The following is a 26,434-nucleotide window of genomic DNA, read 5'->3' on the forward strand; positions in this document are numbered from 1 at the left end:
TGCTTACTGGACATGGGTTTCCTTTTGGCGTGATGGAATGTTTTGGAACTAGATAGAGGTGGTAGATGCACACTGCATACATGTCCTTTAATTCTGTACTAAATGTCACTGAATTGGTCACTTTAAGAGGGTGAATTTTATGTTAGGTGAATTCCACCTCAAGAAAATAAATGTTTTTGAGATTGATCCAAGATGCCCTGTGTAGTCCATTATATGGATATACCACAATTTGGTCATCAATTCATATGTTGATTAATATTTAGGTCGACTCAATCCAGTGCTTATTTAATATGAATAATTTGAACATTTCTGTACAAATATTCTTGTAGGCATGTTTCATTTACCTTGGGTAAATACCTATAAGTGCCCTTATCATTTCACAAAAATAAGTAAAAAAAACAAAACAAAAACAAAAAAAGTGTTATCAGTCATAATATAACTGAATCAGAGAAGAAAACCAACTGCAGACATTAAAGCAATGATGCTTTATCCTTAAGCCCAGTAGATTTAAGCCAATAGTACATATTCAATTATGAAGATAAAGAAGAAAACTAAAGAATAAGTATGATATGCTAATTCTATGTTAACAAAATTATACCTGAATTTTGAATCAGTGACTTTTTTACTTTTTTTTTTTTTTTTTGGCTGCATTGGGTCTTCATTGTTGTGCACGGGCTTCTCATTGCGGTGGCTTCTCTTGTTGTGGAGCACAGGCTCTAGGTGCACGGGCTTCAGTAGTTGTGGCTCGCGGGCTCTAGAGCACAGGCTCAGTAGTTGTGGCACACGGGTTTAGTTCTCCACAGCATGTGGGATCTTCCCGGACCAGGGCTCGAATCCGTGTCCCCTGCATTGGCAGGTGGATTCTTAACCACTGCGCCACCAGGGAAGTCCCTCAGTGATTTTTTAAATACTGCTTGACTTTCAAGGGAACAGAACCCTCTTTCTTTCACATTTTCAAGAATGAATTATGTGAGAGTAAAGTTCTTTCTGAGAAGCTGGGGTGGGAATTGAGAGAAAACTCTAGAATCAAACTGTCCAACTCTACCACTTGCTAGTTACTTAGACACTTTGTGCCTCAATTTCCTCATCTTAAAAATGGAGATGAGGGCTTCCCTGGTGGCGCAGTGGTTGAGAGTCTGCCTGCCAATGCAGGGGACACGGGTTCGAACCCTGGTCTGGGAAGATCCCACATGCCGCGGTGCAACTAGGCCCGTGAGCCACAATTGCTGAGCCTGCGCATCTGGAGCCTGTGCTCCACGACAGGAGAGGCCGCGATAGTGAGAGGCCCGCGCACCGCGATGAAGAGTGGCCCCGGCTCACCGCAACTAGAGAAAGCCCTCGCACAGAAACGAAGACCCAACACAGCCATGAATAAATAAATAAATAAAATTTAAAAAAAAATGGAGATGATAGTAATATCCACCCCAGAAGGTCGTTGTGATGATTAAATGAGTTAATCCATGCAGAGTCTTAGAACAGCACCTGGCACATTGTAAGTTAGCTGCTTCTGCCACCCGGTCACTACCACCATCATCACCGTCACCACCATCATCGTCCTCATCACCACAATCACAACCATCATCATCATCACCACCACCATCATCATTTCTACTTTGTAAAATATCTTCAAGATAGTTTAAGACACCTGTGGTTGTTTAACTGAACGGCACTAGAAGTTAATAAAAATATGCAGCTAATTAGTATATTTACCTAACTACCAGAGAAACTCAAAACTCAAATAATTTACCTGTCAATACAGTTAAAAATGGGTCCTAAGGGGTTCAGTTAATGTGCCTTCCCAAAGATACCATGAGATCTGTGGAGCCCACTCGGTTAGTATTGCTACATTTCAAAAGTAACATGAACACAATTCTGACACCCTACCACCACAGCATAGACCACAGACCTACCCATAATAAGAATTTCTTCTTCCAACCAATTTTCAGGTCCATAATTTAGTGTTATATTATCCTGAGGGAATAGGTTTTCAATCTATTAATGGAAATCAACGGCATAAAATTTACTCAATTTTCTCAGCTCTACAGAATTTAGATCTTCATTAAACTGAAGAACATTTGATCTCTAAACATAGTGAGTGCTGTTCATTAAATGATGAACTAGGCCAATTACATTTCTCTCTTGGGGAATTTGGAATTATTATGATGAGAGAGGAAGGAAGGAAGAAGATACAGTGAGGGTTGTTCCTTCTACAGAGGTCAGCATGTGAGACAATCATGTATAATCAAAATTATCTGTGAACATCATTTAAACCATCCTGTAAGTAGCAGAGTTTGGGCCTCTGGAGGATCATATGCCAAGATTTTGTTGCTGTTGTCTGTGTTGTTACCCTGCATTTAGTTACTTTCCAGGTCCTAATTCTGGTGTCTGGGGCACCCTGGGTATCCTACAGCACTTGACTTTGAATTTGGAGATGTCTTATTTGTTTCTTAGAATTAACACATCTTTCCTAAGGTGGCCTGGCGGGGGCGGGGGGGTTCTATGTCTTGCCACTAAACTATCCTTCATTAGAAAACTCTAACACAGACTACAGAGCTGTTTGTCAGAAGTGACTGCAATCACAAAATACGAATTTTTACTACTGAGAAAGTATACAGGATTCCCAGATACTTTTTTTTTCTACTATTAACATGCTTGAATATAAAGTTTAATGCCAAAGTAGAAATCCACCAGTTATTGAACATCTAACAAAATGACATACACATTTTAGAATACTGGAAGTGTCCCTACAACTAAGCTGAGGTAGACTTTCTCTCATAGAATAAGTAAAGGAGAAATAATGGTAATTACAAACCTTCTATTATTCTTATTTTGATTATTTATGAATTTATGATTTAAGGGACAACAGGACGTCAGCAAGGTAGCAATTATCCGCCAGCATTATTATCACCAAAAAATATTTTTCTACCTTAATGGCCTTTCTCTTGTAAACAGTATTTGCATTATAGCGCAGAAAACTAACCAACAAGAAAGAAAAATAACTTTTAAAACACAAGAGAGGACACATATATACAAGATATGATAAATAATATATAACAGAATGGAAAAGTTGGGTAAAGAGAATAATCAGAAAAGTAACTGGCAAAAGAGACTCCACTGAGGTGCCAAAAGGAAAGAACAGCAAACAAAACCTTTCAACCGTCTCACAGAATTCTGGCAACATAGCAGGATCTCTTAGGAGCTTGAATAAAATTCTGGGAATTCTTTTCTCTCCAGTGATTCTAGGCTCTGACTCGGATCATTACACCGGAGGTTGGGATTCTATTTCATTAAACAAAATTCATATAAAAGGATTTCGTAATCTCAGTACGCTTGAAAATAAGTCTGAAAAGGAAATGAGACTATAAAATAAATATCGAAACATTCAGCTGAGTCAAAATAATAGATTACATGTCGTCTGTCTCTAAATAGGTTGTATTTTTTAAACGGATCTATAAATAATTGTTCACAAGTCAGAAGATATTTTTCACATAGAATATGTTCTGACGGATGATCTGATCAGTTTATCTGAAATGGTATTATGAGTACTAAACGTAAACTAAGTAGGCCTCTGTAGACCAGCCTGTGACCCCCACTGCCAACTGGGATGACGAAAGCAAGCCTGGCCCAGGGAGGCAAAAGGACACGAGAACTAGGAACTCTTTAAACTCATTTAACTTTCCAGGTCCACTGCCGGCCAGCTATTCAGAGTCCAGTAACAAGTGGTGGGTGCTCCTATAAGATGTCTGGGGACTCTGAACTTGGTGTTTCCCTGACCTTGTTGTGAATTCTTTGTCTTTAAGTGTTCACAAATATGGAACAGGTTTCCTTGTTTTGGGGTTTTTATTTTCATTTTTTGGCTGCGCCAGGCAGCATGTGGGATCTTAGTTCCCCGACCAGGGATCGAACCTGCACCCCCTGCATTGGGAGTCCTAACCACTGGACCGCTAGGGAAGTCCCCCATGTTTCCTTGTTTTTAACTTTCTCAATGCGGAGACATTTCACAGAGTTAATTTCCTAACATAGTAAATATACCCTATATTTATCTACTAATTCTTGACCCTACGTAAGTCAAACTATTTTTTTAAGTCAACAGATATAAAATCGCACAGTTTAAAGAAGATGGGCTTCAGAGTTATACATGCCTGATTTGGAAGTCCAGCTCTGTCACTTAGCTGTGTGATCTTGGGCAAGTTACTTTACGTCTTTTTCAGCCTCAGTTTCCTCATCTACAAAATGGGAATACTGTCTCACACCTCACAGCATTACAGTGAGGATTAAACAGCATAATAACATATATTATGATTCCTACTATAGATTAAGTCCTCAATCATATATTAATTTCTACCACCCTCCAAAAAATAAAAAATCAAGTAGTTCTCCTTTCAGGTATATTACAAACATATCATAAAATAATTTCTTTAGGTATTCTCATATCTTCTTATAGTCTTCTTCTTAGGAAGAAAACATACAGATGTTCTGGACTTTATAAATAATCTTACTTTGATGGACCTTGCTTCGTAGGACGTAAGGTGCTTGAATTTGTATTTTGCTTATTTTAAAACCTTAGTTATGGGCTTCCCTGGTGGCGCAGTGGTTGAGAATCTGCCTGCCAATGCAGGGGACACGGGTTCGAGCCCTGGTCTGGGAAGATCCCACATGCCGCGGAGCAACTGGGCCCGTGAGCCACAACTACTGAGACTGTGCGTCTGGAGCCTGTGCTCCGCAACAAGAGAGGCCGCGATGGTGAGAGGCCCGCGCACCGCGATGAAGAGTGGCCCCCCGCTTGCCGCAACTGGAGAAAGCCCTCGCACAGAAACGAAGACCCAACACAGCCAAAAATAAAAATAATAAATAAATAATAAATAAAAAATTAAAAAAAAAAAAAACCTTAGTTATGTTGTGTTTATTTTAATTCTTCTATTGGTCTTTTAAATTAAATTGTTAACCTAGCTTATAATTATCTTCTCCCTCAATCTGTTGGATTCCTGATAAGATTATTACATTTCAATTATTTACATTCTTTGATTTTTTTTCTTTTAGCTATTTTATCTTCTAGTTATTAATATATTGATTGACTCTGTATTTTCTTAAACTAACATTTTTCTTACTCATGATTATTCCTTCATTGACAACATGCAATGCCAGTAGAATGGCCAGATAATTTAACCTCAAACTATAGCGGTAACTCAATTCAGATCAAAATTCAGTTGTGAGGTATAATAATCATTAAAGATCACTGGATATGTAGTCCTGAATATCCATTCTTCTAAATGGTCTGAGTATTGTCACCAGATCAAGCCAGACTCTTGGGGACCTGTACAGTTGGGCCATTGTTTTGGTATCCATCACTATAACCCAAGGTTTCTCAACATTGGCACTATTAACATTTGGGCCGGATAATTCTTTGGGGCGGCGGGGGCGGGAAGGGGGGGTGTCCTGTGCATTGTAGGATTCGTACCAGCATCTCTGGCCTCTCCCTGCTAGATGCCAGCAGCACACCCTCCCCCCACCCTAACTGCGACAACCGACACTGCCATGTGTTCCCTGGGGAGCAAATCTGTCCCCAGTTGAGAAGTTCTTTACACTAAATTGGACCGTGGGGTTTTGAAATCAGCTTACATTGAGGAGTCTCTTAAAAAATAGTCATATAAAGGGATGGTATTGAGGATGTTACCTACTATATTATTATTTGTTTCCATTAGGAGGAACCACAGGAGAAATGTGTCTCAGACTTCAGTGCAAACCAGATGTTGTTTTCTTATGGATAATGTGAATCCTTGGCTAATCCTTAAATAATAATCCATCCTTCCTTCCTTCTCTCCTTCTTTCGTTCTCTTGCTCTCTCTCTCTTTTTTTTTTCTTGCCACTGGAAAAGCTCAGAAGCAAATTTATATATAGCCCATCTTTGATAACAGTGTAGGATCTACAGCACGCATTTATGTGTACTAAACCTCTCAAATGTCAGTTTAATTCATTTTTCCCCCATGAACGTTTTAATCTTATTTTTATCTTACTATAATACATGCATGTGGACACAAACACTTTTTTGAATGAGATTAAGTATAAATTAATAAATAAAATGGTATTTAAACTGTAATTTTTCCCAGCAGATCACACCCTTTAGTCTCACTTTATCATGCCTCTCCAAATCCCCTTCTGTTAGATCTAGATCTTTCAGGTTTTCCTTTACAAATGTTTAAGTCTATTATCTCCAGTCAAAGCATATAATGAAATGTCACTTCAGTGAATGGATGTGTCAGAAATATAATCATCTGCAGAATAAAGTTTTATAACTAAGTCCCTCTACATGTATTAGCAGTTTATCTCTCCCAGTAGAAACTAGAACACGGCAGGCATGAAATTCTAGGTGCTGTGTGTCTGGTAGGTAGTCCAGGCATCAGTACATCACTCTGTAGGATGATGGGGAGACAGAGGACCCACGTCTTCTTTTCTCTTGCCTGTCGTGGTTTTGTCAGTCTTCCCTTTCCCCACTAAGGCCAAGTAACATTTGGAATCCATCCTGAGCCCTGGTGCACGACAGATGGTGACACAGGAGTGGCCCATCTTGCACAACGGTGACAACTATGAAGGGTCCTACCTCACCCTACACACTCATTACTTTTGATAGTGCTGAAAGAAACCATTTTCCTCTCAGTTTAACCCTTAACATAACCATTCCAAGACCTCAAATCAGATATGGGTATTATAAAGGTTCATCAACAGGTGAGTGGATAAACAATTTATGGTCTATTCAAACAAGGGAAAAACCACTCAGCAAAAAAAAGTAGTACTATTAGTACCTACACTTACAAAGTGGTGAATCTCAAAACTACTATGCCAAAGAAGATGGGCTGAGAAGATGTATCTTTGAAAGATACAAAGAGTACACATTGTATCATTCCATTTATAAGAAATTCTAGAAGAGGCAAAACTCATCTATAGTGACAGAAAGCAGATCAGCGACTGTCTAGGGCCAGCAGAGTGTTGACAGCAAAGCCATACAAGGGAACTTTATGGAATGACGGAAAGGTTCTTTTTGATATCACATCTTGATTGGAATGGTGGTTTCCTGTTACATATTTATCACAACAAAACCTTAAGTGTGGGCTTCCCTGGTGGCGCAGTGGTTGAGAATCTGCCTGCCAATGCAGGGGACACGGGTTCGAGCCCTGGTCTGGGAAGATCCCACATGCCGCAGAGCAACTAGGCCCGTGAGCCACAACTACTGAGCCTGCGCGTCTGGAGCCTGTGCTCCGCGACAAGAGAGGCCGCGATAATGAGAGGCCCGCACACCGCGATGAAGAGTGGCCCCCGCTTGCCACAACTAGAGGAAGCCCTCGCACAGAAACGAAGACCCAACACAGCCAAAAAATAAATAAATAAATAAATAAATAATTTAAGGTGCTAATAATTAAAAAAAAAAAGATGAAACTTACAACCTTTAAAAAAAAAAAAAACTTAAGTGTAACAGTGCACTTAAATTACATGCAAATGGGTATTCTTGCTAAAAATGCATCACTTCAAACTAATAATAAGAAAACATCAAGACAAAACCAAATTGAAAGACATTCAAAATAACTGACCAGTGCTACTCAAAATTATCAAGCCCGTGAATTACAAGGAAAGACTGAGGCACTGTCACAAACTAGAAGAACCAAGGGGGTGTGACAAGTGAATGCAATGTGAACTCCAGGAACAGAGAAGGGGAAAAATCCAAATAAATTCTGCAGTTTAGATAGGAGTGTCTTAATTTTGTTAATTGTACCATAGTTATGTTTTTAACACGAGGGGAAGTTGAATGAAAGATATATGGAAACTTTTCACTATTTTTAAAACTTTTTAAACATCTAAAATTATATACAAATAAGTTTTCTAGATGGGTGCTTTTTATTGTGTATAAATTTTAATTCATTAAAGTTCATATAAGATTAAAACAAAAATAAATGGCAGTTTTTAAGAAATAACCCCATCCCCAGCCTTTTAAGTTCATTAAATATGTTTAAATCAAGAGTAAGACTAACTACAAGAACCAAAATACTCTACTTCTCAATATTTCAACCAATATATCTAGCAGATAAAACACACACTAAAAGAATCACTAAATTTAAAACATTACTAATTGAATAAAAAATCTCAGAATTACTTCCCTGAGAATCATGATACGTTCCCCCACATAAACACTAATATATAAATGACAATAAAATCACCACACATTCAAATTATGGTGACACAATGGAATCCATAAAATTTTGAAGCCTACGGTAAAAACGTTTAATTTCTATGACTCTCACATCTAAGGACTGTTATATATTTGGACTCCAAAAACTATATCATCTCATTGAATATTACTTAAAGACTGGAAGGGCATGGGTAAAAAAAGCATTCAGAGAAAAATTAAACCTTTTATAACATACCTCCTCTGTTGACATTTTCTTCATCCTACAAAATAAAAAAAACATATTCATATATGAATAATGTTTATAACTGGTAAAATCACAGTGAGGCTCAATTCAAGTCAAATTGCCCTCCCCAAAATGTGCCAATTACAGTCTCACTAACAGTGCCTCTTGCCAGAAGGAGGGAGCTGTCATACACGGAGATGGGAACGCTACAGGTAAAGCCAGTTTATGAGGAGGACAACAGAAGTTTCTGACATACTGAATGTAAGATGTCTAAAATGGACATCCAAGGAGAGTTGTCAGAAGTAAACAGCTGTATAGAGAGGGCCAGGCTGGTCATCACTTATGTACTATACACTGAAAAATGGGCCTTCAAAGGCTATTACTGGACCCAGAACTGTCTTTGGATACATTGGCTCCAAATTGGTATATATTTAAAACCTTGAGCTTTATCTATTTGGTTGCTTTCATTGCTACCAGGCTGTCTTGCTGCCATGTTATCTACCTCTAGCTGGGAAATTAGAAAAGCAACTTTGAAAAACTAGCACAAAAATACATTTGTGGTGGCCCCCAAGCTGTAAGCTTATTCAGCTTTCTGCTTTGCGGAGAACTGCTTGTCTCTTTCTTGGTATGCACTCCTGACGCTGCGGTATTGAGCGTAAAAAAGGAAAATGGCTTGCGGCCAGTTTCGTTCCAGGTGCCTGCTCTGGATCTAAGAGCCCCTGGTTGCTCCCCAGAAGAAGGACGTGCTGCCCTGAGGGGGAAGTCTGTATCTCCAAAGAACGGCCCATAAGGCATGCTGACGCATAGATAGTGATGCATAGATAGTGATGCATAGATAATGGCGCATAGATAATGGCGCATAGATAGTGGCGACAGAATTATGTGGAAATACAAGGTTTGCTGATTTGTTGTCTGGTATTCGTTCCGTACTAAACCTATATATACATTCATGCTCTTTGAATAAACTAGCCTTGCAACCATCAGTTGTCTTGGCCCTTCTGACCCCATACTGGTGCTTTTCAGTTCCTTACCCCTCACCGCCAGGAACTTCTAGCTTTCTGCAGCCGGTCTGCGGCAAGTGGCGCCCGCACAGGGACCTGAGTGCGTGAGGCATTTCGGAAGATTTCAGGTAAGTAGAACTCTCGAGTGAGATAGTGTGGCCACAAGAAATAATTTCGTTTTTAGGACGGTAACTCGAGAAAGAGTCAGAAGTAAAATAATATGGGACAAAAGGGCTCTAAGGAGCGTGATTTATTTGCTCAGGTTTTGCTTTCAATGTTAAAAGCCCGTGGAACTAAGGTAACTACCTCACAACTTCTGGAATTTTTGCAATTAGTATATGATGCTTGTCCTTGGTTCCCTGAAGGAGGATCAGTGGACTTAGCAATTTGGACTCGTGTAGGAGATGAATTATCTAAATATCATGAAGCTCATGGACCATCTTCTGTTTCAGTTTCCATTTTTAGCTTGTGGAATTTAATAAGAGATTGTTTTAATCCAATTTATGATTCAGTTCCAAAATTAACAGCTAAATCTGTAGAACATGTTGCTGCAGTAGCTACTGCTCCTCCGTTGCCACCGAGGATAAAAAGTGTTAATTCACTTGATGATGATGACTTTTCTTTTGATTTAGCGGGTGAAGAAGCCAAATATGAGGCTGAAAAATATCCTGATGAAAATATTCTTCCGCGGTTACAGCAATTACATGTCTCTGTCCCTATCCCTCCTAAGCTTAGTCCTTTACAACAAGCAGTACGGGGAGCTCTTAATAGAGGGGAGGATCCTTTATTCTGCTGCCCGGTGGTGGAACGACCCAATCCTCAAAATCCACAACAAAATAATCGGGAATATCAGCCTCTCTCCTTTAAGGTTTTGAAAGATTTAAAAGCAGCCTGTGCACAATATGGGCCTACAGCCCCTTTCACTATTACTATGTTGGATACTATTGCAACAGAAGCATTGCCTCCAGCAGACTGGAAATCTATTGCTCGTGCTTGTCTCACTGGTGGCGACTATTTACTTTGGAAATCAGAATATTATGAAAAGGCTGCTGAACAAGCTGAAAGAAATACTGCACATAATGTGCTAGTAAATTATGAGATGTTGATTGGGGAAGGACAACATCAGTTATTACAGGATCAATTAGCTTTCCCTTTTGTGGCTTATGCTCAGATCAGTCATATAGCTCTACATGCATGGAAACATTTACCTGCCTCCACTAGGACTGAAGACCTTGCTAAAATAAGGCAAGGGGCAGATGAACCTTATGCTGATTTTGTGGATAGATTATTACAGGCTGTTGATAGAATTATTTCTGATGGTCCTTCTGGAGCAATTATCGTCAAACAATTGGCTTTCGAAAATGCTAATAATATTTGTCAAGCAGCTATACGTCCATGGAAAAGGAAAGGAAATTTAGAGGATTATATTCGAGTTTGTTCTGATATTGGATCATCTTACTTACAGGGAGCAGCTATAGCTGCAGCCCTAACTAAGGCAGGATTTGGGCCAAATGCTAAAAGTAAAAACTGTTTTAAATGTGGGAAGCCAGGTCATTTTGCAAAAAATTGTACTGTTGATACTCCTAATATGCCTATCGTAAGTTCTGTGCCTCAAGGTAAATCTCCTCCTCCCACAATTTGTCCCCGATGCAAAAGAGGACGGCATTGGGCTAAAGAATGTCGATCAGTGACTCATAAAGATGGAACTCCCTTGTCGGGAAACTTCCGGAGGGGCCTGCTCCGGCCCCATCAAACAATTGGAGCAATGTCAATAATCCCCCCACAACCTGCTCCACCGCCTCCAGCTCAGACCTTTGTTCCTCAGGGAATGGAATCTCCTCCCTTCAAAGGGCCACGCCAAATAGTGCAGGACTGGACCTCTGTGCCTCCACCCAATTCTTATTAACCTCGGATATGGGACCCCAAGCCCTTCCTACGGGAACTTTTGGGCCTTTACCCCAGGGAACAGTTGGTATAATCCTTGGAAGAAGTAGTATGTCTATGAAAGGCTTAACTATTATTCCTGGGGTGATTGATGCTGATTATGAAGGGGAATTAAAGGTTATGGTTCAAACATCAAAAGGATCTTTTCTTATCACACCCGGTATGCGAATAGCTCAGCTTCTATTAATTCCATTCATACCAGAAGGAAAAATTTTACAACATAACAAAAGAGGAACTGGGGCTTTCGGTTCCTCTGATGCAGTTTACTGGATTCAACAAATTGGTAGGGAAAGACCACAATTGGTATTAAAAATAAATGGAAGGCCTTTTTCTGGGTTATTAGATACTGGTGCTGATGTTTCTGTTATTTCGTTTATACATTGGCCAAAAAATTGGCCCGTGCACCAAACCATTACACAGTTGCAAGGTATTGGCCAATCTAATTCTCCACAACAAAGTTCGCAATACCTACATTGGCAGGATGCTGAAGGTAATCAAGGAATATTCAAACCCTACGTATTGCCCGGATTGCCAGTTAACCTTTGGGGAAGAGATATATTACAACAAATGGGAATCCTATTGCTTAGTCCCAACCCTACTGTAACTAATATATTGTTAAATCAAGGTTATGATCCTAGGAATGGTTTGGGAAAAAATCAACAGGGAAATAAATTACCCTTACAGACTGATAATAAACGGGATAAAACAGGCTTGGGTTTTTTCTAGGGGCCTTGGATTCTCCTCCACCACATGCTGACCCTATAACTTGGATTTCTGATAATCCTGTCTGGGTGGACCAATGGCCCCTTTCTAAGGAGAAATTAATGGCGGCTCATAATATAATTAATGAACAGCTTGCTTTGGGCAGACTAGAAAAGTCTAATAGCCCTTGGAATACTCCTATATTTGTTATAAAGAAAAAATCGGGAAAATATCGTTTATTGCAAGATTTACGTGCTGTTAATCAAACTATGGTAATTATGGGAGCTCTGCAACCAGGTTTGCCTTCTCCTGCAGCCATACCTAAAAATTATATGATTATTATTATTGATCTTAAGGATTGCTTTTTTACTATTCCTCTATTTCCGGCTGATAAGTTGCGATTTGCTTTTAGCTTACCCTCTTTAAATTTTATAGAACCTATGCAACGTTATCAATGGAAAATGCTGCCTCAGGGTATGGCTAATAGTCCTACTTTATGTCAACAGTTTGTAGCTCAAGTTATTGCCCCTGTTCGTAAACAGTTCCCTCAGATATATTTTATTCATTATATGGATGACTTATTACTTGCTTATTCTGATAAACATATTTTACTTAAGGCTTATAATTCCCTTCAAAGTCATTTGTCACGATCAGGACTAGTCATTGCTGCTGACAAAGTACAGATGAACCCACCTTTCTCATATCTTGGTAAGTATATCACAAATTATAATATTACACCTCAGAAGATAGAGATACGGACTGACGTTCTTAAAACTTTAAATGATTTTCAAAAGTTATTAGGAGATATTAATTGGCTGCGACCTTCTTTAAAATTAACTACGGGTCAGTTACAGCCTCTTTTTAATATCCTAAAGGGAAGTCCTGATCCTTCTTCCCCTCGTATTTTAACTTCTGAAGCTCAACAAGCACTCAAGCTTGTAAACAAAGCAATACAATCTGCTCAGCTAACTAGAATTGAGCCTTCTTTACCTATACTATTAATAATCTGTGCTACGTCACATACCCCTACCGCCTTATTATGGCAAGAAACAGGAATTCTTGAATGGATTCATATGAAAAATACGCCTAATAAAGTCATTACACCTTATTATGAGTTAATAGCAACCCTTGTTCAATTGGGTCGTAGAAGAAATATTCAGTTGGTAGGATATGAACCAAATTCTATTATTATACCTTATACTACTTATCAATATTCTTGGCTATTATTTGTCTCTGATTTTTGGGCTCTTGCTTTTGCTGGATATTCAGGAATTATTGATAATCATTATCCTTCTAATAAGCTCCTTCATTTTGCTACTCAACATCTATTTATTTTTCCAAAAACTATCTGTTCAACTCCTATTCTCAATGCCCCAAATGTTTTTACTGATGGTTCTGCCAATGGCATCGCTGTGGTTATTTCTGATGACTTACTTCATAAAGAACAAACAGATCATACCTCTGCCCAACGAGTTGAATTACATGCGATTTCCTTGGCTTTTCAAATCTTTTCACATTGTTCTTTTAATCTCTATACAGATAGCCATTATTTGGTTACTATTTTGCGTAACATAGAAACTGCTATAATTGGCAATACTGTTGATTCTCAATTGTTTCAGACTTTCTTTCAACTACAAAAGATTATTCGTCAGCATGAGTTTCCTGTAGCCATATTACATATTCGAGCCCATTCAGGTCTCCCTGGCCCATTGTCTTTGGGAAATCAATTGGCTGACGAAAATACAAAGATTATAGGCTTAAGTTTATCTCAACCTCAGGATCTTGCTACTCAATCACATAATTTACATCATCAATCTGCTGCTATGCTTCAAAAACAATTCTCTATTTCTAGAGAAACAGCCCGATACATTGTTAAGTCCTGCTCTAAATGTTTACCCCACCTTCCTGTTCCACAATTTGGAGTCAATCCTCGGGGTTTACTCCCTCATCATCTTTGGCAAATGGATGTTACTCATATTCCCTCTTTTGGTAAATTACAATTTGTTCATGTAACTGTTGATACTTACTCTAATTTTATATGTGCTACGCCTTTGGCTGGGGAATCTACTAAATATGTAATTACTCATTTATTTCATTGTTTTGCATCTATGGGAATTCCTAAAGCTTTAAAAACAGATAATGCTCCAGGATATACGAGTAAAGCTTTTGCCAATTTTTGTGCAACTTTCCATATTTCACATAAAACAGGCATTCCCTACAATCCTCAGGGTCAAGGTATTGTAGAACGTGCCAACCGACAATTAAAAATTACATTACAAAAAATAAAAAAGGGGGAATATGATAGATCTCCTCAGATTATGCTTAATCATGCTTTATTTATTTTAAATTTTTTAACTTTAGATGCATTTAGTCACACGCCTTATGAACGATTGTTTACAGGTCTTTCGGGAACCCCTACTGAAAAAGCGCTTGTTAAATGGAAAGATCCCATGACTAACCTTTGGCATGGACCAGACCCTGTTTTAGTATGGGGCCGAGGCCATGTTTGTGTTTTCCCTAGGGAGGCAGACTCTCCGCGGTGGCTCCCGGAGCGCTTGGTTCGACATTATCATGCCATCACCAATAAACACCCTGACTCGAAGAATGCGTCGCCTGAGGCTCTCGCAATCGACCACAGCACACCCCAACCGGTTCCCCCGGCGGACGAGAAGAATGCGGCGACGGAGTAGGAGACAACTTGTCAGGGAGGCGAGGGGAGATCGAAATCAAATTACTTGGTATCAATTGCAATGTTTAGTATTTCAAACACGTAGGATTATGGAGGAGAGTGCTCATCCTCGCTCTCCTCTTACCTTTTTTTTAGCCATGATAGCTGTATTGGCAGCCCCACCTATAGAGGCTAAATCTTATTGGGCTTATGTACCCGATCCTCCTTTATTACAACCTGTTACATGGTCTGAAGCTGACCTTCCAATTTTCTATAATGATTCTACTTTTGGAAGAGTGCTAGGAAATTTGCCTATTACTAATACTTCTGTTAATTACTCTAATTGGTTTAATACTCTCCCTGTTTGTTTAAGTCCTATGAGTACCAATTCTGGTTGTGTTAAGGCTGTTGCTTTAGAACATGCTATTTCTTACCAAACCACTGTAAATTCTCAATTTTTTACTCATTTACGTAAAAATTATAAAGCTGTGGGATCTAATATTTGTCTTCCTTGCAAACAGACTGTTCCTAGACGAGAAGATTTATCCACCTTTGTATTTTGGTATAAGGATAACGTTCCCATTCACATGAATGCTAGAGTAACTAAGCTTGCTTCTAATACTTCGTTGGATCATTCTCTATGCATATATCGCTTGAGAATTGAAGATACTGGACATTATTTGTGTATTGAAACTACCATAGGTAATCAAGGGACGTTATTAGCTGGACATCAAATTACGGTCGTAAAGACTGTCACAGGACTACAATTTCCTGCTTTTATGGCTTCTGAATTCCCGCAGTTTGATTTTCCTGTTTGTAATGATACATGGACTAAAGCCTCTGTCTGGTGTACTTTAGATTATGATAATGGCACCATACTAGTTTCTTCTGTCCCCGTTAATAATAACAGCCTTGTTTTTTACAAGCAATGGGAATTCTGGAAACTTGCCTTATCCTTTTCTTATAGACCGGTGATTACTTGCGTCGCTCCTCCTTATGCTTTATTGATTGGAGATTTAATTGTAGAAAACACTATGAATCCTATAGGTTATAATATTACTTGTGTTAATTGTATCTTTAGTAGTTGTGTTTTGCCCGTTAAAGGATCTACATCTGTTATGATTATGAAGCAACCTTCTTATGTAATGTTACCTGTTAATTTGTCTGAACCATGGTATCATAACACTGGCGTGCAAGCCTGGCTGGAATTGACTGAAGCATTAAAACGACCAAAGAGATTTATAGGTGTTCTAATATGTGCAATCCTAGCCTTAGCAGCTTTAACTGCTACTGCGGCCACTGCTGGGATTGCTCTTTCACAAACTATTCACCAGGCTCATTATGTTAATCAGTTATCTAAAAATACTAGTGTAGCATTAGCCCTACAAAGTCATATTGATACCCAACTAAAAACGGAAGTAGATGAATTAAAAAATGTTTTAATAGGAATAGGGGATCAAGTTATGGCTTTAAAATTAAAAATGCGTTTGATTTGTCATGCCAAATATACCTGGATTTGTGTAACTCAACATTTATATAATGATTCACAATGGGATTGGGAAAAAGTAAAAATGCATATATTAAGTGTATGGACTGATGGACACATTAGCCTTGATATTCAAAAGTTAAATGCCGAAATACAAGCTATTCAAGAGGCCCACCTGGACGAAGATGGACCCCAGAATTTGATTCAAGGATTATTAGATCAACTACAAGGGCTAAATCCGATACAATGGATTCATGGAGGGCTCTCAGGCCTGATATCAATTGGTGTACTACTTTTATTGGTGATCGGTTTATTACCTTGTATTGTTAGATTTGTAATGGGGCGCTTCGCTGTCTTGCGTCAGGATGTTCATGGCTTAAAACTACATTATCAAGCTTTAAAAAATAATAAAAAAGGGGGAAATGTGGTGGCCCCCAAGCTGTAAGCTTATTCAGCTTTCTGCTTTGCGGAGAACTGCTTGTCTCTTTCTTGGTATGCACTCCTGACGCTGCGGTATTGAGCGTAAAAAAGGAAAATGGCTTGCGGCCAGTTTCGTTCCAGGTGCCTGCTCTGGATCTAAGAGCCCCTGGTTGCTCCCCAGAAGAAGGACGTGCTGCCCTGAGGGGGAAGTCTGTATCTCCAAAGAACGGCCCATAAGGCATGCTGACGCATAGATAGTGATGCATAGATAGTGATGCATAGATAATGGCGCATAGATAATGGCGCATAGATAGTGGCGACAGAATTATGTGGAAATACAAGGTTTGCTGATTTGTTGTCTGGTATTCGTTCCGTACTAAACCTATATATACATTCATGCTCTTTGAATAAACTAGCCTTGCAACCATCAGTTGTCTTGGCCCTTCTGACCCCATACTGGTGCTTTTCAGTTCCTTACCCCTCACCGCCAGGAACTTCTAGCTTTCTGCAGCCGGTCTGCGGCATACATTTATTCAAATATTTGTTCAGCCTCTACCATACAAAAACTACAATGTACTGCAGAAAGAAAAACAGAGATTTAGTGAAGGGCTGATAACTTGTTATATAATTTTTGACCTTTATTTTGGCTGCCCAAATACATAGTTTTTTCCTGGTTATATGCTCTGTTCTGAGACTGCCAAGGTTGCCAGCTACATAACATAATAAAGACGTTGTATTAACTGAACATTTTCTGAAAGCTCTACAATATTAATTTTTATATACTCCTTTGAAGTGAATGAACAAATTTTTACAACTGAAAAGATTTCAATAAATATTTTCCATGTAAAAGGTACAAGACAGACCTATTTTCAAGAACATCTGTGTTAAATAACAGCACTAATAGCTGAGGTTTAATGAGCAATTACTGTCTGCCAATTCCTGTACTGTTTTATATGTATTACATCACTTACTCAACACAGCCACAGTGAGGAAAGTGCCGTCACTGTCTATTAGGAGACTAACCCAAGGTCACAAAGCTAACAAGGGCAGAGATGGGACTCAAACCCAGGCCCTTTTGACTCCAAAGATTGTGTTAGCAGCTACACTGTGCCTCTAAAATTTCTAGAAATATTTTCCGATTATAACAATAACAATAATGCATTTGAAATCCGTGTTTAGTAAAATTATCTTATAAAAACTGTACTATCTATATCATTATGATCCAAAGCTCTTCTTCAAAACAAAACCAAAAGACAAAAAATAAAATTCAGTCTCAATATGTAATTAACGCAAGGGACTCTTAAATTTTCAACTACTCTCATATGTGACCTAATACCTAAGTTATACTATTTAAGACATTTAAAGATAAAGTAGATTCTTAGGGAATCCAGTTCAACTGTTTTATGTATTTCAGGAACACCAAACTGGTGAATTTTAATTCTAAAGATAGCAATTATTCATAATTCTTAAAAACTCTTTAGTACCTTTAAAAGCTTATCTTATAAGACATTTTCCTAGATAGAAATATTTAAGAAAGATATAATAAAAAAAGTGTGACCTCCAGAAGCAATTTGACACTATGTTTTACAAGACAGCCCAAGATTCATAGATATTTAGAATTAGAAAGGACTTTCTAATCTTCTAGTACAATCCCCTCAAATTAGAATGGAAATCTAGAAGCCAAAAGAAGTCAAGTGGCTTGGCCAAAGTCTTCGAAGTCTTCTGAATGTCATTATTTCCATTACACTGTTGAACAATAGTTAAGCATCAGGCATTCACATTGGCCAAGTTCAAATCCTAGGCCCACCACTTACTCATTTTATGACTCAGACCAGTTTCCACATCTGTTATGTGAGGTTAATAATAAACTGATATAATGTTCATAAAGAATACAGAACAAGTACTCAGGATGTCAGCTGCCATTATAATGATTCCATCCACTGCTTATTAGACTATGTTCCTATACGTTGAAGCATATTAGTGTAATGCACTCTAGTGAGAAGCTGTGTTTTTAAATTCTGACTTGCCATCACATTACCTATCTGAAAGTTAAGTATCAGTCTAATTCTAATAACTTTTTATAACTGTCCAAATATTTTAATGAACTATAATATTTCCTCTGCATGCTCTGCCCAGAAACCTCACCACCTTTCTAGATATTAGAAAAACAGCTACATATTAGAAAAAGTAGAGTGAAGTTTAGAATTAGAAGTTCTAGTAAAAAAGATTTGGAGTTCATGATCAGTATGACCTTTCAGAGGAGATTAAAGTGTTTGTTCTAGAAGGTAAAAAATATCTAAAAGATGGAAAAGAATATAATAAAAATGCAAATATAACACAATTCTTTTAAGATAGAAAGAAGGCAGGATGAGAGGAAGACAAGAAGGAGACAGGAATTGCCTTGTGTTCTACTTTAATTACTTCTCTTACCTTATATGAAAATTGAATTGCAGACTCTGGGGGATAAACAATAAAATGCCTTAATGTAAAACCAAAGCCTTGAGATGTTCTTTTCAACATAACTGTTTTGGGACCTGGCCAGGAGAATGTTTCATCTTCGGATGGTGATACAGTTTCACTTTGTTCTTTTCCATCTTTACTTTTTGATACCTAAAATGAAAAGACGTTTAAAAGTTAACTATGTATTTTACGTTTGGTAGTGTATATATGTCCATGCCACTTTCTCACTTTGTCACATCTTACCCTTCCCCCTCCCCATATCCTCAAGTCCTTCTCTAGTAGGTCTGTGTCTTTATTCCCGTCTTGCCACTAGGTTCTTCATGACCTTTTTTTTTTTTTTCTTTAGATTCCATATATATGTGTTAGCATACTGTATTTGTTTTTCTCTTTCTGACTTAACTTCACTCTGTATGACAGGCTCTAACTCCAACCACCTCACTACAAATAACTCAATTTCGTTTCTCTTTATGGCTGAGTAATATTCCATTGTATATATGTGCCACATCTTCTTTATCCATTTATCCGATGATGGACACTTAGGTTGCTTCCACGTCCTGGCTTTTGTAAATAGCGCTGCAATGAACATTTTGGTACATGACTCTTTTTGAATTATGGTTTTCTCAGGGTATATGCCCAGTAGTGGGATTGCTGGGTCGTATGGTAGTTCTATGTTTAGTTTTTTAAGGAACCTCCATACTGTTCTCCATAGTGGCTGTATCAATTTACATTCCCAGCAACAGATAGCTAGTGGGAAGCAACCGCATAGCACAGGGAGATCAGCTCTGTGCTTTGTGACCACCTAGAGGGGTGGGATAGGGAGGGTGGGAGGGAGGGAGATGCAAGAGGGAAGAGATATGGGAACATATGTATATGTATAACTGATTCACTTTGTTATAAAGCAGAAACTAACACACCATTGTAAAGCAATTATACTCCAATAAGGATGTTAAAAAAAAAAAAAAGTTAACTATGTAACACAATATACTTCATCATTTGAGGAAAAATTTATGTGTAAAAATATAATACCTGAGTGTAGAAAGGAACTTACTGGAGAAAAAGAACCATATTCTGATGCATGAACTATATGTGGTACAACAAATCATGCGGATTATCAAAAACTCAATTTTTTTCCTAGAGAGGGATGCTATGAAAAGTTAATCAGAAGCAAGAAAGAACTCTGGGAAATGAGAAATATAATGGCTAAAATTTTAAATGCAATAGATGGAATGAAAGACAACAACAAAGAAAATCTCACAGAGCACTAAGGACTAAGAAACAGAATCTATGAAAGAAGAGACATGAAACTGTTGCGAGTAAGAACACTAAACATGTTATCAGTCCAACGGCAGCAAAGGATATTAGAAAATAAGAGCTAAGGCTTCAGGTTCTGAGTGCAAATTCAGTATCTACATAGAAAATCCTTCCAATATCCTGGCTTTCCAGTTCTCTACTCTCTCTCTCCAACTCTTGGCTTGTATCTGCTCATGAGTAAAAACCCTCTGCAATCTCAAATCAAGCGGCCCACCCTGCATCCCTCTCACATGCCAACCCTTAGGATTCTTCCATCCGAGGCTGGCCCTACCACCTCATCCCCGGCCCTCACTGCCCCATGTCCTCACCTCTCTCTCAAACCAGCTTCAGTTCACTCCTTTGCCTTTCTCTCACTTCCTCAAAGTCACCTGAGAAAACCTCACCCTGGATAAATCAACATGACCTGCTCTGGACCTGCACACACGTGGCCAAACATGGGTGGAGAAAAACAAACTTAAGCCGACTGCTTTCCCTCTGAGTTCATGACCACTAACCTCAAGCGAGCCTTCAGTGTTGTCTGTCTATTTTTCTCTCCAGTCCATTCATCCAAGACGACCATTTCATCCCTTCTCCCCCGCCCTCACTTGGAGCTGATGGCGTTGCTTTCATTACACAGAAAACACACAAGCAGGACAATGAGAGCTTAGTTGCTGGCCCCATCTCCCCACCTACCTGCAACTGTGCCACGTTCCCGTTTCCCTCCTGTGACAATGGCTGCACTGCCCATTGTTCTAAGGCCCCAGCACTTATGTACTAGATCCCATTCTCTCTTCCTAGACAAAGAAATGGTCCCAGCGATTCTCCCCTCGCTGTTTTACATCATGTTCTCTCTTTACGACATCATTCCCATCGGCGTATGTGTACATTTTCTAAGTTCTTTTATCTTAAAACAACAACACAAATCCTCTCTTGACCACAGCCCTCGCCAGCTTCCACTTTGTTTATCTGCCTATCTTTACAGGAAAACCTCTTGAAAGTTGTCTATGCTGCTATCTCCAATTATTTTTCTCCCATTTGTCTCTTAAATCCCCTTATATCAGGCTGTTGCCTCCCTAATTCCCGGAAACTGCTCTTGTCAAGGTCCCCAAAGACTTCTACGTCTCTGAATTGAATGATCAATTCTCAGCCCTCGTCTTCTGTGACCTATCAATTGGTGCAGGGGATTACTTCCTGCCTGAAAAATTTCTCCACGTGACTTCCCACACCAAATTTCCTCCTAACTGCCGGGCTTCTTCGCTCAGTCTCCTTCGCTACCTCAACAACTGCTCCACTTCTGAATTTAGGAATACCATGGCCTGAATACTCAGCCCATGGGCCTTTCTACCTCTACTCTGGCTTTCGGTGATTTCCCCAATTTTTATCTCTAGCCCAGACATCTCCCCAATCTAACAGGTATCTCAAACTTAACATGTCTACCTTGCTGCTAAGATTTTGTATGAAATTACAATTCCAAGTTCATCTCAGCAGTTTTGAAATGTCACCTTTATCAAATGACAAATACTTGAATATGCTTGATTCCATTACATTTTTTATTATGTTCCACTAGTGAATCTTATCTATTCTTCCACAATGATCTGCTTAACATGAAGGTATTTAAACTTAAAAAATGCTCCTGGAAGCAATTTTTCAAGAGACTTCTAAATCCTGAACATTTTCATCATTAGTCAATATTTGGGTTGTTACTAGTTAGCTATTTTATCAATTTCATGTTCTTTTCCATTTGGGAAGACACTAGATAGTAACATTTCCCAGCCAAACCTGCAATAGGGGAGGCTGTGACCAAGTGCTATCCAACAGAATGGAAGTATTATAAATATACAAAAATGAACAGTATTTCTACACACTGACAATAGGCACTTGGAAGTTGAGACGTTTAAAATATACCATTTAAAATGTGAAAAACTGGGACTTCCCTGGTGGTCCAGTGGTAAAGAATCTGCCTTATAATGCAGGGGACACGGGTTCGATCCCTGATCAGGGAACTAAGATCCCACATGCCGCAGGGCAACTAAGCCCGCACGCCACAACTACTGAGCCCACATGCTCTGGACCCCGCGTGCCACAACTAGAGAGAGAAAACCCGGATGCCACAACTAGAGAGAAGCCCAGGCACCGCAACAAAGAGCCCACGTGCCGCAACTAAAGACCCGATGCAGCCAAAAATAAATTAAATAAATAAATAAATAAATAAACTTTTTTAAAAATAAATAAATAAATAAAATGTGAAATACTTAGGTATAAATATGACAAAAAATTTGCCAGACCTGTAAATTATAACTCCAAAACACTGCTGAGAGATTTAAAGAAAATCTAAATAAACGGAGAGATACACCATGTTCATGGTTCAGAAGACTCAGTATTGTTACAATATCAACCCTCCCCAAATTGATCTATAGATTCAATGAAATCCCAACCAAAATCCCAGGAGATTTCTGTGTAGAGTTGATAAGCTGTTTCTAAAATTCACTTTGAAATGAAAAGGACCTAAACAACCAAAACAACTTTGAAAAAGCAGAATAAAGTTGGAGGACTTAACAAGACTTCATATAAAGCTACAGTAATCAAGACTCTGAGCCACTGATGGAGACTCTGTACATTTGAAACTCATTTATCATAAATGCATTTTAGTTTATTCCCCCTTCTAAAACTTGGAGATTTTAAGCGGGAGGGGGAGTTACACCAAATATCAACATGGCGGACTCAAGCTGAGTCTCAAATAACTGCAAAAGCGATCACATAATCAGGTAGAATTTGTAGCATGAAAGTTGTTATTCTAGGCTTAACTATCCAAGTAGTTTAGCTAAGCTTTAGGCAGTGACTGGATCCTCCTTTTGAGATCCAAATGAGAGAATTATTTTATATATGCACGCAAGTTCATTCCCCCCGTGTGTGTGTGTGTGTGTGTGTGTGTGTGTGTGTGTGTGTGTCTCTTTCTAAGTTTCTCTGCAACCTCGAGGGCGTTTGGTATTGTCGTTATTTTTTCTCTTAGCCACTGTGATAGATGTGTGGTGATATCTTGTTGTGGTAATATTTGCATTTCCCTACTGGCCAATGACGAACATCTTTTCCTGTGCTCAGTTGCCATCTCCTTGTGTAATTTTAAAGAACAAAAGAATCTAAGGTATGAGCAATATAAGTGAACCTTTTCCTGTTACATATGAGGAAACTGAGGCCTGGATTATTGAAGTGATTTGTCTAAGATTACTGTTGGCTAGTATCAGGGCAAGAATTAAAATCATGGTTAAATTAAAATCATGGTTTCCTGAATCTGAGGCTAGAATATTTCCCCTGCGTCACATTACTTTTCGTCATCTCTTCTACTGTGCAGTCTGCATAGACTTTTCCCTCCAATAGGTCTTTGATCTAATCTATTATTTTTAAATTATATTTTTCTGCAGGACTCTAATTTTACTTTATAAACACTTTACATGTATTAAATTTATTTCTAATGGATTATTATGACTTGGCCTCACAGCTCCCAAATGTATTCAACTTTTCTTTCCTTTTCCTTTGAACCATATAGATAAGCCTCTTGGATGCCGGTGTCATGCTTCAAGTTTCTGTGTTGAGCCTGTCCTGTCTTGTTCTACTGAGTTCTTTACAAAAATGGAGAAAATGGGATGAAGAGTAAGCAATTTCTTTTTCGCTCCCTGCAAACTAAGATTTTCTGATGCAACAAAGCTTCGTTGTCTCAATTATTTCAGCCTCCCAAGAACATCACATTGAATCCTCTTTAGTCTCCTTACCTTTTCCCTACAGGAAAGAAGGGTTACAATTCTTTCTACATAAAAAGAGAAGATGAAAAGAAATACACATATGTGCCTTTCTCACTCCTTCTCTTCCTTACCCGCAGAGGCTTTTGATCTGTTGAATTTTATAACAAGGGCAAACTGCAGGCACACAGTGAAGGACACAGCAGTCAGATTTCTCCACTTGAGAAGACCCTTAATACGTTATCTCTACACGTGTCTCACCTCCCCACCATGAGCACCAATTCATGTACCAACAGCCTCAGCGTGCAAGAAGCCAAGAAGTGGCTGGAACCAAAGCAGTCACATTCCTGTGCACTAAGAACTGACATTTGATTCCCTGAAAAGACTTCATAACAAGGTCACCTGCTTGAATAATAACTGAAGGTTAAAAGAAACCGAAATAAAGATTAAAAACTAGATATAACAACCAGACAAAGCAAAGAGGACAAAAGTATTGGGGAAAATGCTAATCATACAACAATAAAGGTAATAAAAACCTCACAGAAGGGAATGCACACTGGCACGACAGAATCTTTTGGGATAATGGAAATGTTCTAAAAGTGGATTGTAATGAAAGTTTCACTACTGTATAAATTTACTACAAGCCACTGAAATGTCACTTAACAACAGGTGATTTTCATGGTTTGTAAATTACACTTCAACAAAAATGCTTAAAAAAAAAAAAAGTGGCGTAGGTAAAAAGTACAAAGTCTAAATGTTTGCCAGAGGTGAAAGACGCAGGGCTGTCATGAAAGCAAACACAAGAGAGTTAAGAAACAATCCCTGTATACACAGTAACTATATAACCCCTAAGCTATCTTTTGTAATTATTTGTACTTTAAATAGAATGGGGATGGCTTCCTAGTATATTCCAGGAATCATTCACGATAAAGCATAAGAAAGTATTATGTTCATCCTAAAAGATCCTAACATTGACTCCATCATATTCCTAAGTTTATAAGCCTTACTCCTATGGATTACTTGAAAATGTTTTGCTATTTTTTAAAAAAATCTTACCACTGATAATATTAGTAGTACCAGTTGCTTAAAGTAAGATTTTTCTGCCTTATTTTAGGGCCAGGCTTTCTCGCGGTGATGATTTGAACATGTGAGTCCTTTTCCTTTTTTATAGTTGAATTACTGAACTCTTCTAGTTATGACTGTTGTCTGGGCTTGATGTTTTTTCTTTCATTACATGGGGAGATGGCACACACAGGGGGGAAGGGCGTGGACTCTGGAGCCGGAGTCCCTGGGCCTGGGTCCTTGATTTATCACCAGCTGCGTGCCTTGGGCATTTGGACCTCGGTTACTTGTCTTCCATACCAGGGTGGTAATAATAGTGCCTACTTCATAAGCTTCTCATGAAGATTAAATGAGTTAAAGTTTGTAAAGTGTTTAAAACAGTACGTCACACATAGCAAGTACTCTTTTAACTGTTTTTCTAAAACCACAGGGGTCACCAATACATAAAGGCTTATTTCAAAAGTGTATTACACAATAACACTTTTCAGATACTCAGGAGAACAGTGTGTAAAACATAGTTTTGTCTAAAGCGGAAAACAAAATCTTGAATACCCATAAAACTTCCTAGATTTTTATGTACCACAAGAAGTCGGATGGAGATATGGGTTCACTGTGGTTGAGTGCCTTGTCAAAATAGCTAGTAAGTGATAGAGCCAACCTACTCTTTCCATTCTATGCCATGAGTGGAGAGGAAATGCCATGTGGTTTACACATTTGGACACTGCCTATCTTTAAGCTTCTGTCTCCACAGTCCTAACGCCACAGAGAGTTAATCTCACAGCAAATTATTCCTCACATATTGACTTTCTGTCATGAGGCATTTCTCTACAAATTTTCAACATGAGGAGACCTTGTGTGTTTAATTAAATAGCTTGTTTGTTTAATTCCAATTGAGTTAAAAGAATCTTGAATAAAGCTTCTTTATATGCTACATATACCTGGCAACTCCTGACGTGGAGCTTCTGTTGACGAGGAGTCTCTTTCTTAAAACTTTAAAAAAAAAAATTTTTTTTTCTCTTTTGCCAATCCAGGTTGATAACAATTGAAACTACTTTGATGTTGAATATCTAGATGTGTCTAGATGTACTTTTCCAAGAATTAATTCTAGCTCTCAGTAGATATTTTAATATTTAAGAGATGAAAGATGATGGCCAAAGAAATTCTAACACTTTCATGACTTGAAGTTAAAAGATCTAGATGACGTTGGTCCAAAATATTTCAATTAAATGCTTGGGCTTAATTTTTAAAAATATAACTCTTAATTT

General features: G+C 38.5%; 1 protein-coding gene and 1 long non-coding RNA gene across 10 annotated transcripts in view; both read right to left on the minus strand.

Annotated features, from left to right (window-relative positions):
* ARHGAP21 (Rho GTPase activating protein 21) overlaps window positions 1–26,434 on the minus strand; it is a 133,245-nt gene that overhangs the window by 63,154 nt on the left and 43,657 nt on the right. For all 9 annotated transcript variants that reach the window (XM_082385224.1, XM_082385223.1, XM_082385222.1 and 6 more), the window contains 2 exons: window positions 19,054–19,233; window positions 8,415–8,439 (listed from right to left, as the gene is read on the minus strand). In XM_082385224.1, the coding sequence (XP_082241350.1) occupies window positions 8,415–8,439; window positions 19,054–19,233 (205 nt within the window). The remainder of the gene's footprint in view (window positions 1–8,414; window positions 8,440–19,053; window positions 19,234–26,434) is intronic.
* Window positions 1,403–8,408, minus strand: LOC309625725. The gene is made up of 3 exons (XR_014242708.1): window positions 7,470–8,408; window positions 4,888–7,107; window positions 1,403–4,562 (listed from the first exon to the last, which is right to left on the minus strand). It is a non-coding gene; the product is annotated as an uncharacterized lncRNA (long non-coding RNA).

This window comes from Balaenoptera borealis (assembly GCF_965194805.1).
Source record: "Balaenoptera borealis genome assembly, chromosome: 3".
NCBI classification, from domain to species: Eukaryota; Metazoa; Chordata; class Mammalia; order Artiodactyla; family Balaenopteridae; genus Balaenoptera; species Balaenoptera borealis.